We start from the raw sequence: 16,882 nt of genomic DNA on the forward strand, positions 1-16,882 counted from the left end.
TTCCATTCTATAATTGTAAGGGATTTGATTTAGGATCATACCTGAATGGTCTCATGGTTTCCCCTACTTTCTTCAATTTAAGTCTGAATTTTGCAATAAGGGGGTAAAATTTAAGAAAAAAGAACATTTTAAGGCTTTTTAACACTTTAGTGACAAAGGCCTGCTAACGGGTTTTAACCAGTGCACCCTTTCACCAGCAATGAATGAGTGAATGAGAGTGTATAGTTTGGATCCTTCAGGTATATATATGCCTTGACCTCTCCCTACCCCACACCTCCGCTCTGCTTCACACAGATCTTTATAGAATATATAGCTCAGTCTAGCCCACAGGATTCGGCTCTCCTGGACATCCCTGACTGCTGAGTGGGCCTCTGTTTATCGCCTGCCAGCTGTATCCTCTCTGAGTTCCCTCTTCAGCACGGCAAATCTTGGTCTTTGTGTTTTATTATGCTGGTTTGGTCCATTTTGCTATGTGATATCAGGAACCTAACTCTGATATTCTGGCTCATCAATGATAAAGGCTTGACTGGGGGGCAGGAGAGGCCAGAAACAAGTTTTCAGGGCTTTGAAAGTAGCTCTTGACACAAATTGGAGAATAAAAATTGCCCTTAAAACGTGTGTATATTTTTTAATACAAGGAGGTGAATACAATAAATATTTGTGGGTAAAGATTATCCTAATGAAAAAAAAAAAGATTATCCTAATGAATTAACCCAGAATTAGCAGTTCAAACAAAAACTAAATATATTTGTTGTTTCCAAAACTGGTGACTTCTGGTTTGGAGCCTTGATTTTCAGTGGTCTTCCCCAAAAGTCACAGACCATGCTGCCTAGCATTCTCCTTTCCTAGGCATTCTCCTTTCCTGCTGCGGCATGGTTAAAAGTTTTTAAAAAGCATAATATACATTCATCTGCTGATGGACATCTAGGTTGTTTCCATGTCCTGGCTATTATAAACAGTGCTGCGATGAACATTGGGGTACATGTGTCTCTTTCAATTCTGGTTTCCTCGGTGTGTATGCCCAGAAGTGGGATTGCTGGGTCATAAGGTAGTTCTATTTGCAATTTTTTAAGGAATCTCCACACTGTTCTCCATAGTGGCTGTACTAGTTTGCATTCCCACCAACAGTGTAGGAGGGTTCCCTTTTCTCCACACCCTCTCCAGCATTTATTGCTTGCAGAGTTTTGGATCGCAGCCATTCTGACTGGTGTGAAGTGGTACCTCATTGTGGTTTTGATTTGCATTTCTCTAATAATGAGTGATGTTGAGCATCTTTTCATGTGTTTGTTAGCCATCCGTATGGATAAGAAAGCTGTGGTACATATACACAATGGAGTATTACTCAGCCGTTAAAAAGAATTCATTTGAATCAGTTCTGATGAGATGGATGAAACTGGAGCCAATTATACAGAGTGAAGTAAGCCAGAAAGAAAAACACCAATACAGTATACTAACACATATATATGGAATTTAGGAAGATGGCAATGACGACCCTGTATGCAAGACAGGAAAAAGGACACAGATGTGTATAACGGACTTTTGGACTCAGAGGGAGAGGGAGAGGGTGGGATGATTTGGGAGAATGGCATTCTAACATGTATACTATCATGTAAGAATTGAATCGCCAGTCTATGTCTGACGCAGGGTGCAGCATGCTTGGGGCTGGTGCATGGGGATGACCCAGAGAGATGTTGTGGGGAGGGAGGTGGGAGGGGGGTTCATGTTTGGGAACGCATGTTACAATTAAAGATTTTAAAATTTAAAAAATAAAAATAAAAAATAAAAAAATATAAATAAATAAATAAATAAATATGTTGGACTTTCTAGCTATAAAAAAAAAAATAAATAAAAAGCATAATAGTTCCTCTCTGTGTAGTTTAGTGCATAACTTTTATCTGACCATTAGTTCTTAAGGATTATCTTAAATTATGACAAAGTCATATTTTTCAAGTCTCTATTTTCACCTCTTTCATAATTTTCTTTACTATCCTTCTACATAAAGTTTGAAAAAAGACCATCTGAATCGTACTAAACTAATGATTAATTTGAGAGAGTAACATATGGACTTTCCATCAAGGCATAGTTGAAAATATTTTTTAATATATTAAATCCTTTTATATGTTTTAACAAAGTTTGTGACATTTTTCAAAATTGTCACACAAATTTCTTATGAGGTTATTGATATTTTATTGATTTTATTTACATTTTTTTGAAATAATCACATTAAAAAAAACACTCTTGAAATTGTCTTTTAACTAGTTAAAGCTAGTTATTAATGCCATTAATTAATAACTTATTTATTAATAAGCTAGTTAATTAATTAAATGGCATTAGTAAACATATCTGACTATTGATGAGGATGTTACAATTAACTGAAATTAATTTGGGGATGCAGCCATTTTAAAGACTGAGAGAAAACACTATTGTAGATGCTTTTACACTTGACCAACAATATAGTCAGTCAGTGATGCACAAACGCCTATTTCTACGCACTATGTAAATGAATGAAGAGTCAGTTATTCCTAAAAGCTTCTAAGTAACTTAAATTTAGGGAAACTTTCTTGTTTATATACATCCTGTATGAGGCCCTCTTTTCCCCTATCCCCTCGTCTAAGCAGAATGACAATCACATAATAGATAACCCACATTAAGAGTTGATTCTACTTATTCTTTTAATACAGGGGTTTCATTTTTTAAGATTTATCAGTTTCTCAGATTCCCAAACGGCATACATTTTTTCTGAATATGGGAGCAAAAAAAGAAATGGACATTTTGTATACAAACTCTGATCATACTCTGAGCTCTGGTTATTTAGTCACTAAGTCGTGTCCCACTCTTGTGACTCCTCTGTCCATGGGACTTTCCAGGCAAGATTACTGGAGTTGTTATTTCCTTCTCCAGGGCATCTTCCTGACCTATCTGTAAAATATTATCAGATTAACTGGATGTTATTAAAATACATGCCTGCCAGTGTAGGAGATATAAGAGACTGGGATTCAATCCCTGGGTCAGGAATATCCCTTGGAAGAGGGCATGGCAATCCTCTCCAGTATTCTTGCCTGGAGAATCCCATGGACAGAGTAGCATGGCGGGCTGCAGTCCATAGGGTCGCAGAGTCTGAAGTTGCAAAGACATGACTGGAGCGACTTAGCACACACGCACTCAGGTGAGGACTCAGTAATGTGTCATGTTAATTTGTGGATGTTGTGGATCAGATTAATTGGATGTTATTAAAATACATACCAGAAGAGGGCAGCACCACCAAGGCCCCCAATAGTGACATCAGTCAGACCGTCACCATTTAAATCCATTTCTCCGTGAATAGACTGGCCAAAAAATTTCAGTGTCTCGCCATCTCCCCCTGATGGAATACGCTGTGAAAATACCAACAGAGTTTTTAATGTCAGAAGAGTCTCTTGAAAATCCATTTCAAATAAATCTGAGAACTTGCATTGGTTGACAAAAAATTAAAATGAGAGATCTTTTGGAAACCTGCCCAAGAGGCCCCTCATGTGGGGACAAGAGGACTTACTCAGATGTTCCCAAAGGATATTCTTTTTATAGTGCAGACAAAATCATTTCAGGGTTATTGACACCAGAGAGAGGGAAAAATATTATATAACGTCATCTTGTCTAACCCTCAAGGAAAACATTATGAGTAATTGGCTCTGCTTTCTAGTTTCTATTCAATTCCATTACACAGAAATATTTAAAGGTACTGAAAACACATCAGACAAGCAAGAGAGGGAATGGAAAATTATCCTAGGGTCAATTTGGGGTTCACTGAACTTTGAGGTTGGGTATAAATAATACATTCTATCAAATACATTTTTCAATATGTGATCTTTACTGTCTGTCAAAAATGGTGCTGATATAGGAGTGTAGGTACTGAAAGAAAAATAGTTTCCATTTCATTCACATGTATCCACAGTGCTGGGAAGCACAAATGAATAGGGAGTTCTCATGCACATTACCATACATAATATGTTTGGCATCTGCACTTCCTAACTTAGCTCAGGTTCAAGCTGATAGCATTTTAACAGAACCTGATGGCAGGGAGTCCTGACTGACAAACTCTCCCTAAACTTGGAGTCTACTTATCCTATCTTCCACTTAAATGTCATAAAATTTAAGAAGCCAAATAAGGCAAAGCAAATGAAAACATTTTTTCAAGCCTAAAGGTTGTGGTTCATTGTAAATTGTTTCCTTATATTTTTCGGCAGAGAAATCAGGAGTTATTGACCCCATCGCTTCTGGAGGGCTTGATTCAGTTTGATTCTGGATCATTCCATACACAAGCAGCACCTCTAGTCACCACAGAAATGAATGAGCACATTTCTCACCTATTCTTGGGAAAGCATTCTGCCAATGATTAAACAAACTCAACTCTAACATTCTTTATTGTTTTTGTTGCTTAAAGCTGCATCTTGATTTATCATCATTTTATAAAATAATGGCTTAAGATAATCTAGTCTACTTATTCATGATTTTAAAATCCTTATTTTTATATTGCAAATGCCACTCCATTAAGTTTGAAGTATTGAACCAGAATGAATAATGTGAAGAACACAGGAAAGAAACTCCTTCTTCCAGTACCTGATTTCATCACACTCCAATAGTTAATATTGCCTGTTTCCAGTTATGAAGTACCATGAAGATTTTTAACAGAAACAAATCACTTATTAAACAGATCGGAGTTTGTTAGTGAAAATATGCTACTGAAATATGCCCTTTATTTTGTTTTTCACTATTAATGCCATTATGACAATGAAAAATTAAGGACAACTTCACAAGACATGAATAGATTTTGAGAATTCTGTTGACTATGGAGCCAAAGAATATTTACAAAATAAAAAGAAATAATATTTTTTCTGTTTTTCTTTTCATGAGTTAGAAAAGTAGTGAATTCTATTTTATTCATAAGTAGTTGTTCAATGTCCAATTAACTATGGTCACTTAAAAACAGATAATTACATTAGAAGAATCCCTTTAAATTCTTTTACTTTTGTAATATATAGAACACTTCTGTAAATGGACATTTTTCTCATGTAGGAAAAAGTTCTAATTTATATATTAGGCTCTAATTTATACAGTCATTAGCTGACAATAAATTTAAATCAAGAACAATAGAAATCCCCTGCAGGTTAAACTTAATTATTCAGATTTTTTTCCCAAGAGGGATTACTTGGTAGAAAATTACCAACCTTCAGAAGTCCAAATTTATTTTTATGAAAATACACCAATTTAATTCATAAATATAAACTTAATGTGATTTTATTATAAAAACATGGGTACTGAATATAAAAACAATTTCTTCTCCTTTATATCATATATATATATAAAATTACTATTCTCTTACTCAGAAAGTGGTACCCTCTGTTTAGGATCAGACACACTGTAGTTGGTAAATAGCATCATTAAAAAGTGCTCTTTTGTTTTGTGTTTTTACCATTTCAAAAGATCAAGTCAATTGTAAAGCAATTATCCTTCAATTAAAAAAAAAGATTAAGTCATGAAGACAAGGCATATGACAACAGAAAAGAAAAACTAGACAAAACAATAAAATATTCAATACAAGTAATTTTACTATGAAGAAAACTTAGAAATCTAGTTTCCCAAGAGCCAGAAGAAAAAAATAGTTCATGAAGCAAGACAGGTGATGCCTGGTATTGAACCCATTTATCAGTTAAGGGCAAGAATCACAGGATTAAAAATACATGAATAATATAATAAACCAATGCTTTCTCAATGACTAATAAAATTTTAAAAACCCCACACATTGCTACTGACTGTATGACTATATACCATTACTGTATTTTGGTAACATCCATGCCTGTTACACTACAATAATAAATAAATGAAGGGATCTGCAGGCTTCACTTCTTACTTGTGCATACTCTTCCCTTATAGTCTTGCCACTTCCATGATAAATGTACACAGCTCCTCCGTGATCATCTTCCAAGGGCGCTCCAATCACGATGTCATTAAAGCCATCAAGGTTGAGATCTTTCACAGCAGCAATAGCTGTTCCAAAACGAGCCCCACATGGCTCATTTTTGTTTTCCTTTGTGCATGAGTTGTGCTTCAGAGATGAACAACAAGTCTGCTTAATGGGTTCCAGGCTCATTTGATATTCAAACCTTGTCTGGAAGAAAGATAAACAGAATCCTTATGGATTTCTGTCATAACTACAGCAGAGCAAAGTTTTAAAGTATGTACTAAATCAGTGCTATTAAAAACCATTTGTACCTGAAGGGTAAAGTTTGCAAAATTTCTTAAGAGGTGTATCTATCTGAGAGCAAAATTAGAAATTTTCATGAACAGATTGTAGGAGTGTAGGCAAGGATGTACTGAGGATTTTAATGGAGTCTCTTTTTAATGTAATCGAATGAGTATATAATTCATCAGCAACTTTTTAAAGCTGAAGAGCTGGATTTTTAAATTCTCAATTCGTGTCACTATCCTTTCTTTATCCATTATTGTGTTTTTTGGAAAAGTCTCTCTATATTCTTCCCTATAAAGGACAGAAATGATGACTAGGAAAACAGTTTCTTGGGAAAAAGGGAAAAACAGTACAGGACCAAAAAATGTTGACAGGAGGAATAAAAAAGATGATTGGGAGAAAGATACATAATTTATAATTAAAATAATTTAATGGGAAAGACTAGAAATTTAACCAGCTAAATAGATATATCCCAACTCTGCTGTACACAACAAAAATTCTTCTTATGAAGAAGTCAAGAATTATTTCACTTAGCAAATGATGTCTGAAGCTAGGGTCAGAGAAACAAAAATCTCCCTGCAGCTGAGTGAAGTATTCCAAAGACCACAGCAGTTTGCTCAGTGTTTGGTATGACTGCCATAACATTCACTACTTCTCTGCAGTCTTTCCTCACTCCTCCCTTTACACACACACGTGTGTGCCCATACACACTCACTCAACTCAGTTCAGAGCTTGAACTGTTAATGTGACCCACTTCTAGACCAGAGCTCACTAATAGTTGCCCTGCGAATTTAAGAACTTAGTGAAATTTATCTATCTTTATTCTATATACTCTTAATAAAGTTCACATTTATAAGCAGAAAATATCTAACTGTCTGAGTTATTTTGCTACAATTCTAAATGTTCATTTAGAGGCTGAGGGGTCAGTCGGGTAGATTGGCCCCGAAAGCTTCTTTGTTCCTTTTGCCAGAGTGAGTGAAAAATGAGACCACTATTAACTGAAATTTTAAGAAACAAAGAAAGAGATCTTCCTGAATTTCTACCAAAGTAACCGTTACCTGATTCAGAGCGTAGACATACACTTTTCCTTGTTCTTCCTTCTCACTTCCCATGAACATGGGAGCCCCCACTAGAAGAATGTCAGTATTAGAATCTTTATCAATGTCAATTGTTGTTAACACACTTCCAAAGTAGGAACCAATCTAGGACACAAGACAAAACAGAACAAAACAGTCTGATAAACATCAGAACCTCTCAAGGAAACTAAAAACCTGCATTTCTCTTAAACCAATCGAGAAGAGTATCTGGGATTCAGATGACAAAGGAAATGAAATATAGAAATTGATGCTCCCTGAGAGCTCTTTATTGGTTCTGCATGAAGTTAATGAATATTAGTCAGTTCCATCCAGGAGGATGAGCAGCTGTCATATTAGAGTCTGTAGCTTGAGAATAAGAGTAAGGATTTTCTTTGGATTTTTACCCTAACTTCTCTTCTGCACGAATTAGAAAAGACCAGTAAGAACACAACAATTTTTAAAAATGAAAAGAACAATACAGGGCATTTCCCAGTGGCTTCAGTACATGCTTAAATACAGTAAGATGAAAATATAAACTGAAATACACCACAAGGAACTGAATTATCTTGGAACATTGGGGCAGCATATTTTACCTTAGAATCTTAGAAGGCTGTCATTATATGTTCTCTTTAATGACAGGAATGAGTTTTAGAGAAATCCAGGGTACTTGTTGCTTCACTAAGTGCAATAACTTTCCCAAATATTGACCTGTGTTTGAAGTTTGATGCTCTTATCATTTTCTCTTTGAAACTTCCTGTCTTGGCCTCCATGATGTCACTTTTGCTCTCCTGGTTCTACCCCTGTACCATAGATCAGCCTTTCACTTTGATGACTCCTTTCTCTCCTTCCATCCCCTAGACTGTGACCTCGCCTAAGCTCAGAACTGCAACTATTCTATTCCCTTAGATAATTAATTCTTCCCTAACAATCCCCACTATCTTAACGGCAAATTTCACTCCATCCTCCGCAAGACCCCCAGTTCTACATTTTTACACATTGCTAGACATTTAGACAGTTGCTAGACACTGATTTTTTGAATGTCCTTTTCTCACAGGCTCATGAAGGGTTTAAAAAGTCTTTGCTTTTTAGATTGAATTAATTACAAATATAATCAAAAAATTTTTAAGATCTGACAATATTGGCCCTTCATTCTTACATGGCAATAGCCATCCAGAGTTGAGCAGGGGCTAAGTCACAAGCTGCCCAGGCCTTGGCTCCCACTTCCTCTTGTCTTCTGCCCAGCAGCTTTTTCACTGGCTCTACCTCCCTGCCACTTGCAACCATTTGAATTTGTGCTCACTGTTATAGAAAACATGTCTAAAACGAAATACCACACACACACACAAAAAATTAAATTGCTTGAGTTGCTGACATTTTAATCATGGTGCCTTCTTTCTCCCAGACTTGAAACTCAAATTTTTCATGATTTATATAATTTGTGATACTCTCCTCAAATGCTCATTTTTTTTTTTTTTTACAAATTTTTCATTTCCTGTCTTTTAGACAATGAATAGAGTGATAACAGATCTAAGGAGCGTCCCTGGTAGCTTAGTGGTAAAGAATCTGCCCGCAGTGCAGGAGATGCGGGAGATGTGGGCTTGATCACTGGATCAGGAATATTCCCTGGAGGAGGAAATAATACACTCCAGTAGTTTTGCCTGGGAAATCCCACGGACAGCGGAGAGTGACTGCCTATAGTCCATGGGATCACAAAGAGTTGCACACAGCTGAACAACTGAGCATGCAAGTATACAGCAGACCTAAGACGTCATCCAAACGATTTATTTTACAGTCTTGTCAGTTCTTCCTTATTTATGTCTGCCACATCCCTTCCTTTTCCACTTTTATTGTTGATCTATCGTTTCAGGTTCTTTTCACCTCATCCTTGACCTCCAACAAGAGCCTTGTTTTTTATTGTTGATGCATAATATTTTTAAAATCTGAATTCTTACATGCGTCCAAACATGAACCCCCCCCCCCCCCCCTCAACATCTGGGCTAATAACACCCTCTCACCTGCTAAATGAGAATCTGACCTTTGGCTTCCTGTAACTGTGTAATATGATGAGAGAAGGATTTCAGCACTTAGCAACATTGAGTGTGGTGACAAAACCTCTGATTGGGATGTTGCATTTGGGCTGGGGGGAATGACTACTTGATGGAAATAATATATTTTGGGCTTCCTAGAAACCAGTGACTCTTGAAACTTCATGCCTTTAGCAAGACCCAGGGAAGCCATGTCTACGGTGCTACTAGAAAAGATCTTGCCTCCTGTAGGGCTTTAAAGCCAGGGCAGCAACTGCACCTGCTTGAAGCATCTGTCTCTTGGCAGCTTAGCTGAGCCATTTGCTGGGTGCCTGTCAGGGTTCCTGCAGGAGAGGGAGGCTGGCACTGCCCTGCCCTTCTGAGTATTTCGTGTGTGTGTTGGGGGCGCAGGTAAACTAAAGAGTGGGACTATTTAGTGAAGCCCAAGAATGCTTCCATCCCATGAGGAATGTAGAATAAAACTAACACAATCTCATTCTAGAATACTTGGAAAATGCAGAAAACTATGAAAAAAGGAATAAAAATTACTTAAAATATCACAATTTAATAATAACCAACAATAGAAGAGATGTTTCATTCAATTACAAACATTTATATATAGTTATATTGCATATTCATATATAGTTTTTCTTAAATTACTTTTAATATTCAATATTATCAAAAGAGAATTCTCTGATTTTATGTGTTACAAATTATTTCCATCACGTCCAGGAGAAAATCTGAATTCTTTACTCCAACACTCAAAACCTCACACAATTGGGACCTACTCTTTTTAACTGGCTCTTTCTGCCTGTCTACGTTGTCTTTCCTCTCGACTAGCCCACATTTTATCTCCTGAGAAGACTTTCTGTACCAATCCTAGCTTATGGCTCTTTCCATCTTCTGAATTTGCTATCTGTGGGACTGGCACTTCCATACTTCTTACTGTCTGAGATTCCTTTTGCATTTATTTACATGTCTGTATCTACATCAGTATCTATTTTTTCTGACCTCTATCTCCATCCAGCTGAAATTTTCCTGATGCCAAAGATGCAGATAAGTTTACATACCTCCAAGAAACCTAACACAGACCCTAAATACTGTGGATGTTGAATATGGGTGTGCCATATTTTAAAAAGTTTAGGACAATAGATAATTCAATTTACACAGGAAGAATATGAATGGATTAATTGAAAACGACAAGTTTGAAGCTTACCTGTTCTCCATTGAGTGTCTGGAGAATCCTGATGTCTCTGCCCTCCATCCTGTAGATGACAACCTGGCCTGTATGATTGTACCGTGGCTGTCCAGCAATGTAGAGCACATCTCCAGGAATATTGGCAGAGCTTACTGTGTAACCTGACAAAAGAGAGACGCCAGATATACTTGCTGGCCCCTTAGAGTCTGCATGGAATAAATTAAGATCTATTTTAAATAGCTGGGAGAACCATTTTTATATGTTTATATGGACATCTTTTTTTTTTTAATAAATGTTTTCCTTAATGCAGGTAAATTTGTGTTGGTTACAGCTTGTTGTTTGTTCCCTGATTATCTACCACAGTTGCTTCATTCTGAAATGTATTTTCCTCCAAACCTTAGATTTTCACTTTTAAAAGGTACAAATGATATAACAATGACAGAAAAACACACATATATACACGCATATATACAACTCTTGTAATCTCAATCTACTCTTTGGTAATAAACCAACTGTATTTCATTTGGATGCATGTGTTTATGCTATAGAAATTGATAATTTTATACAGTTGGAATCATAGTAGATGTAAACCTTTTCTGTATAATTGTCTAGGTTTTTGACTGTAATTTTAAGTGGCTGAAGCTTATTTATCTGAATTAAAGTGTAAATGCTTTGTGTTTATACCTCAGGACCATTTCCTGATGAAATGGTGGAATTTACATGGTTTTACTTTTTTGGCATAACACTTAAGTCTGCAAAGACATCTTTGAGTACTTGCTTTTTTCTTTCTTTTGGACTTTTTTGATGACACATTTCAAGGAATAGATTACCAGATCAAATTTTTAATGGTTCTTATAACATCTGGCAAATTGTTTCCAGAATATTTGTACTAATCCATTCCATGAACAGCCATTGGAGAGGGTAGTTTCACCAAAATTTCAGAAACATTAGGTATATAACTATTATTTAAAATTGTGGATGCTCTAATAAATGTTAAACAATATACCTTGCCATGATTTTTATTTTCATTTGTTCGATTAAAAGTGAACATGAATAACTATCTCTCATGTTTAATCATTCCTCTTTTTAATTGAGCCTTTTATGCCCTTTAAAATTTTAAAGTCTTTAAGACTGATTATTATTAATTTTGAATGAAGAATTAGATTTATTGTTTGTATGTCTAGAGAACAGAGCTGAACAAATAGATAAAAATTACCATGTGTAGATTTCAACTTTACTGAAGGAAGAAATGTTCTAATAACCAGTGCTGGCCACCCTTGGAGTAGAAGGAAGATTATTTTTCCAAATGCTACAGAATAGCACTCCTTACTGAGAAAAAGATTATATTGATAATTTACTTACCAAGTATTTTACCATAAGATAAAAGTTTCACTTTCTTTCAGAACTTTAAGAGAGAAACAGAAGTTTTGTGCTCAAATATATTTATTTTTACAAATGCTAGGGGAACACGATTCCTGAGCCATATTTTCTTTCGTAAATACTTTTCTTACAATTTCATTGCTTCATCTTAGAGCTTTAAAAAAAATTACTATACATAATAGACTGTAAAATATTCTTTTTCAGACATGTAATGTGTTATATTTTTGTTAGTAACCACAATATTGCTTAGAAAATAAAAACTTTAGGGTAATGTTTATATAAAAATAAATGGAAAAGAAGAATGTACAAAACAAAGGTTATTTTATTTCATGCAGTTCTATTAGAAATATTAAGAAGTGAGTGGGGTGAAAGTGTTAGTACACATGGTTTTTTTTTTTTTTTGCAATTTCAGAGCTATGAATGCAAACTGGTAAAACAGGCTTTAAAAAATTAGTTGAAAATTATGTTTGAGGCTGGAGTTTTGTTATTATCTAGTTGACTTTGATGATGCACACTTGATAACTAAACTATTAGCTGAACCCCTTTACAGGGACAGTAACAACCCAGGCAGATATTCCTGGTTGAAGCTTGGGCGTCTAAAAACAATAGCAAGAGAGCAAGAAGGAGGACTCAGAAAAGTCTAATTTTAATGCAAGGAAAATCATTATAAAGATTTAAAAGTTTATACTACTTTCTGAAAAGAAAGGCACAGAACTGAAGAGAAAGGAAAATTGATGACATAGCTCTGTGTGTGGATTTATGAAGAGTAAATCCTGTCAGCTCTCATGATTCACTTGGGAAAAGTGCTAGAATCAGGTGAGGTAATGGGAAACACAGGATCTGTCTTGATTTCACATGTTTGCCTCACATTTTTACCTTTCCTCTTGAATCAGTCTGGTGTGATTAGAAATCAGCAAACTGTGGGTCGGGGAGGCAGGGGACAGGATCTTGCCTGTATTCTCACCGGCAGGGCCACTTGCTCAGTGCATGTCGGCAAAAGGCAGTTGCTGGGCTACAGGAAGATGTGTGCCTAACTGTCCTGAGGGAGGTTCCATGGCTGGTTCCCGCTGCTTTCTGATCATTATTGGTTACTATAAGATTTTTTAATAGACTGTCTACCTCTTACTTACCTTCCTTCAGAATTTTCATAGTCTAACAACTTTCGATCCACACAGATTGGAAGAACACATTCAAACTCTTCTTAATGTGTAACCCATACAAGGAAACATTTTGAAACCTTAATTTTAGATTTGGAATAATATTTGGGGGAAAAGCCATTTTTCTCCCTTGATCTCTTTCTGAGTGCTTTTCCATTTTGAAAGAAATCTTACATATATTAGACTTAATATTGGCAAAATATCTAAAGCACTAACCTGTGACTAAGCTAATATAAAGATTTAAAGAAAAAATCTTCGAAACAAACAAAAAATCATCTTATCACACTGTCAACAATATACCCCCAAATTTCCTTTTTCGGGTAGAGAGGTGTCATATATTATAAATATGTGGTCAGGAGTAAAGGTTCTCAATTTTCTTTGCTTGCAGCAGTATCTTTTAGTCTTGAATTCTCTAAGTCTGCTTTAAGCAAACCATTAACCCAAGGTTTTTGAGAATAATAGATTTAGAGTTCTTTAAGGTTTTTTGTTTTTAAAGAATTTACTCATATAATCACTGAGAATACTAAAAATACTATAGTTTAATTTATCAAATAAAGTTATTATTTAATATATTATTAAATGTGGTATTAACATGCGAACTTCCTTAGAGTAGTGACAATGTTATTCACATCTTTGAGGATGTCAATATCTTTGTGCACAATATCTTTAACGCTGTAACTGTTCACTACTAATTAGTAGTAGTATTAATATCAGCTACTCTTAGTAGCTCTATAATATACTTGTAGTTTTCTATTGCTGCTGTAACAAATTACCACAAACTTGATTGATGGCTTAACACATCACGATTTTATTATCTTATACAGTCAGAAATCAGCCCTAAGTCTCCCTGGGCTAAAATCATGGTGTTGGTAGGCATGGGTTGAAGACACTGGGTTCCTTCAGATGCTACAGAGAAGAATCCATTTTCTTGCCCATTGCGGCTTCTAGAGACTACTCACATTCCTTGGCTTTTGGCACCCATTTTCCATTTTTAAAGCCAATAACATTAATCTCTCTGACCAGTTTTCTATGGTCTGTCTCTCCCTGTTCACATCCAGGAAAGCTTCTCTGATTTTAAAATCTCATGTGAGGAGATTGGGGCCAACCAGGTATCCCAGGCTCATCTCTCATGTCAAGATCCTTAACTTAATCACATCTGCAAAGTCCTTTTTGTCACATAAGATCTAAGTCTGGGGATTAGGACATGGACATCTTTGGGTCTATATTCTGCCTATAATAATACTAATAAGAGGAATAATAACACAACAATAGACAACACCTAGTGAGGGTCAACTATCTGTCACAACACTAAGCACCTTACAGGGATTATTTATGCTTATATTCATAACAATGCAAATGTTATATACCCGTGTCAGTTCAGTTCAGTCGCTCAGTCATGTCCGACTCTTTGCGACCCCATGAATCGCAGCACGCAAGGCCTCCCTGTCCATCACCAACTCCCAGAGTTCACTCAGATTCACGTCCATCGCATCAGTGATGCCATCCAGCCATCTCATCCTCTGTCGTCCCCTTCTCCTCCTGCCCCCAATCCCTCCCAGCATCAGAGTCTTTTCCAGTGAGTCAACTCTTCGCATGAGGTGGCCAAAGTACTGGAGCTTTAGCTTTAGTATCATTCCTTCCAAAGAAATCCCAGGGCTAATCTCCTTCAGAATGGACTGGTTGGATCTTCTTGCAGTCCAAGGCACTCTCAAGAGTCTTCTCCAGCACCAGAGTTCAAACGCATCAATTCTTCGGTGCTCAGCCTTCTTCACAGTCCAACTCTCACATCCATACATGACCACGGGAAGAACCATAGCCTTGACTAGATGGACCTTAGTCGGCAAAGCAATGTCCCTGCTTTTGAATATACTATCTAGGTTGGTCATAACTTTTCTTCCAAGGAGTAAGCGTCTTTTAATTTCATGGCTGCAGTCACCATCTGCAGTTATTTTGGAGCCCCAAAAATAAAGTCTGACACTGTTTCTACTGTTTCCCCATCTATTTCCCATGAAGTGATGGGACCAGATGCCATGATCTTCGTTTTCTGAATGTTGAGCTTTAAGCCAACTTATTCACTCTCCTCTTTCACTTTCATCAAGAGGCTTTGTAGCTCCTCTTCACTGTCTGCCATAAGGATGGTGTCATCTGCATATCTGAGGTTATTGATATTTTTCCCAGCAATCTTGATTTCAGCTTGTGTTTCTTCCAGTCCAACGTTTCTCATGATGTACTCTGAATATAAGTTAAATAAGCAGGGTGACAATATACAGCCTTGACGTACTCCTTTTCCTATTTGGAACCAGTCTGTTGTTCCATGTCCAGTTCTAACTGCTGCTTCCTGACCTGCATACAGGTTTCTCAAGAGGCAGGTTAGGTGGTCTGGTATTCCCATCTCTTTCAGAATTTTCCACAGTTGATTGTGATCCACACAGTCAAAGGCTTTGGCATAGTAAATAAAGCAGAAATAGATGTTTTTCTGGAACTCTCTTGCTTTTTCCATGATCCAGCGGATGTTGGCAATTTGATATCTGGTTCCTCTGCCTTTTCTAAAACCAGCTTGAACATCAGGGTATTCACGGTTCACATATTGCTGAAGCCTGGTTTGGAGAATTTTGAGCATTACTTTACTAGTGTGTGAGATGAGTGCAATTGTGCGGTAGTTTGAGCATTCTTTGGCATTGCCTTTCTTTGGGATTGGAATGAAAACTGACCTTTTCCAGTCCTGTGGCCACTGCTGAGTTTTCCAAATTTGCTGGCATATTGAGTGCAGCACTTTCACAGCATCATCTTTCAGGATTTGAAATAGCTCAACTGGAATGCCATCACCTCCACTAGCTTTGTTCGTAGTGATGCTTTCTAAGGCCCACTTGACTTCACATTCCAAGATGTCTGGCTCTAGATTAGTGATCACATCATCATGATTATCTGGGTCGTGAAGCTCTTTTTTGTACAGTTCTTCCGTGTATTCTTGCCACCTCTTCTTAATATCTTCTGCTTCTGTTAGGTCCATACCATTTCTGTCCTTTATCGAGCCCATCTTTGCATGAAATGTTCCCTTGGTATCTCTAATTTTCTTGAAGAGATCTCTAGTCTTTCCCATTCTGTTCTTTTTCTCTATCTCTTTGCATTGATAGCTGAAGAAGGCTTTCTTATCTCTTCTTGCTATTCTTTGGAACTCTGCATTCAGATGCTTTTATCTTTCCTTTTCTCCTTTGCTTTTCAACTCTCTTCTTTTCACAGCTATTTGTAAGGCCTCCCCAGATAGCCATTTTGCTTTTTTGCATTTCTTTTCCATGGGGATGGTCTTGATCCCTGTCTCCTGTACAATGTCACGAACCTCATTCCATATTTCATCAGGCACTCTATCTATCAGATCTAGTCCCTTAAATCTATTTCTCACTTCCATTGTATAATCATAAGGGATTTGATTTAGGTCATACCTGAATGGTCTAGCAGCTTTCCCTACTTTCTTCAATTTAAGTCTGAATTTGGTAATAAGGAGTTCATGATCTGAGCCACAGTCAGCTCCCGGTCTTGTTTTTGTTGACTCTATAGAGCTTCTCCATCTTTGGCTGCAAAGAATATAATCCATCTGATTTCGGTGTTCACCATCTGGTGATGTCCATGTGTAGAATCTTCTCTTGTATATAAATTATTTTTTATAAATAGGAAAATCAAGGCTTTGAGGAATAAAGTAATTCGCCTACAGTGATAACCAGGGGCAGAGTCAGAAAACAAACTCAAGACTCCTATGACATCAGAGTATCTCTGTACTGTCTGACTGAATACCTAGTGCTACAATCACTTCAAGTCACTTTAAGTAT

At 36.6% G+C, this 16,882-nt stretch overlaps 1 protein-coding gene across 1 annotated transcript in view; it reads right to left on the minus strand.

Annotated features, from left to right (window-relative positions):
- The window catches only part of ITGA1 (integrin subunit alpha 1), a 172,144-nt gene that overhangs the window by 39,368 nt on the left and 115,894 nt on the right, over positions 1-16,882 (minus strand). Inside the window, exons 12-15 of the mRNA XM_018065522.1 lie at positions 10,540-10,682; positions 7,282-7,425; positions 5,888-6,145; positions 3,244-3,374 (exon numbers count right to left, since the gene is read on the minus strand). Of these exons, the coding sequence (XP_017921011.1) occupies positions 3,244-3,374; positions 5,888-6,145; positions 7,282-7,425; positions 10,540-10,682 (676 nt within the window). The remainder of the gene's footprint in view (positions 1-3,243; positions 3,375-5,887; positions 6,146-7,281; positions 7,426-10,539; positions 10,683-16,882) is intronic.

This window comes from Capra hircus, chromosome 20 (genome assembly GCF_001704415.2).
Source record: "Capra hircus breed San Clemente chromosome 20, ASM170441v1, whole genome shotgun sequence".
Taxonomy (NCBI): domain Eukaryota; kingdom Metazoa; phylum Chordata; class Mammalia; order Artiodactyla; family Bovidae; genus Capra; species Capra hircus.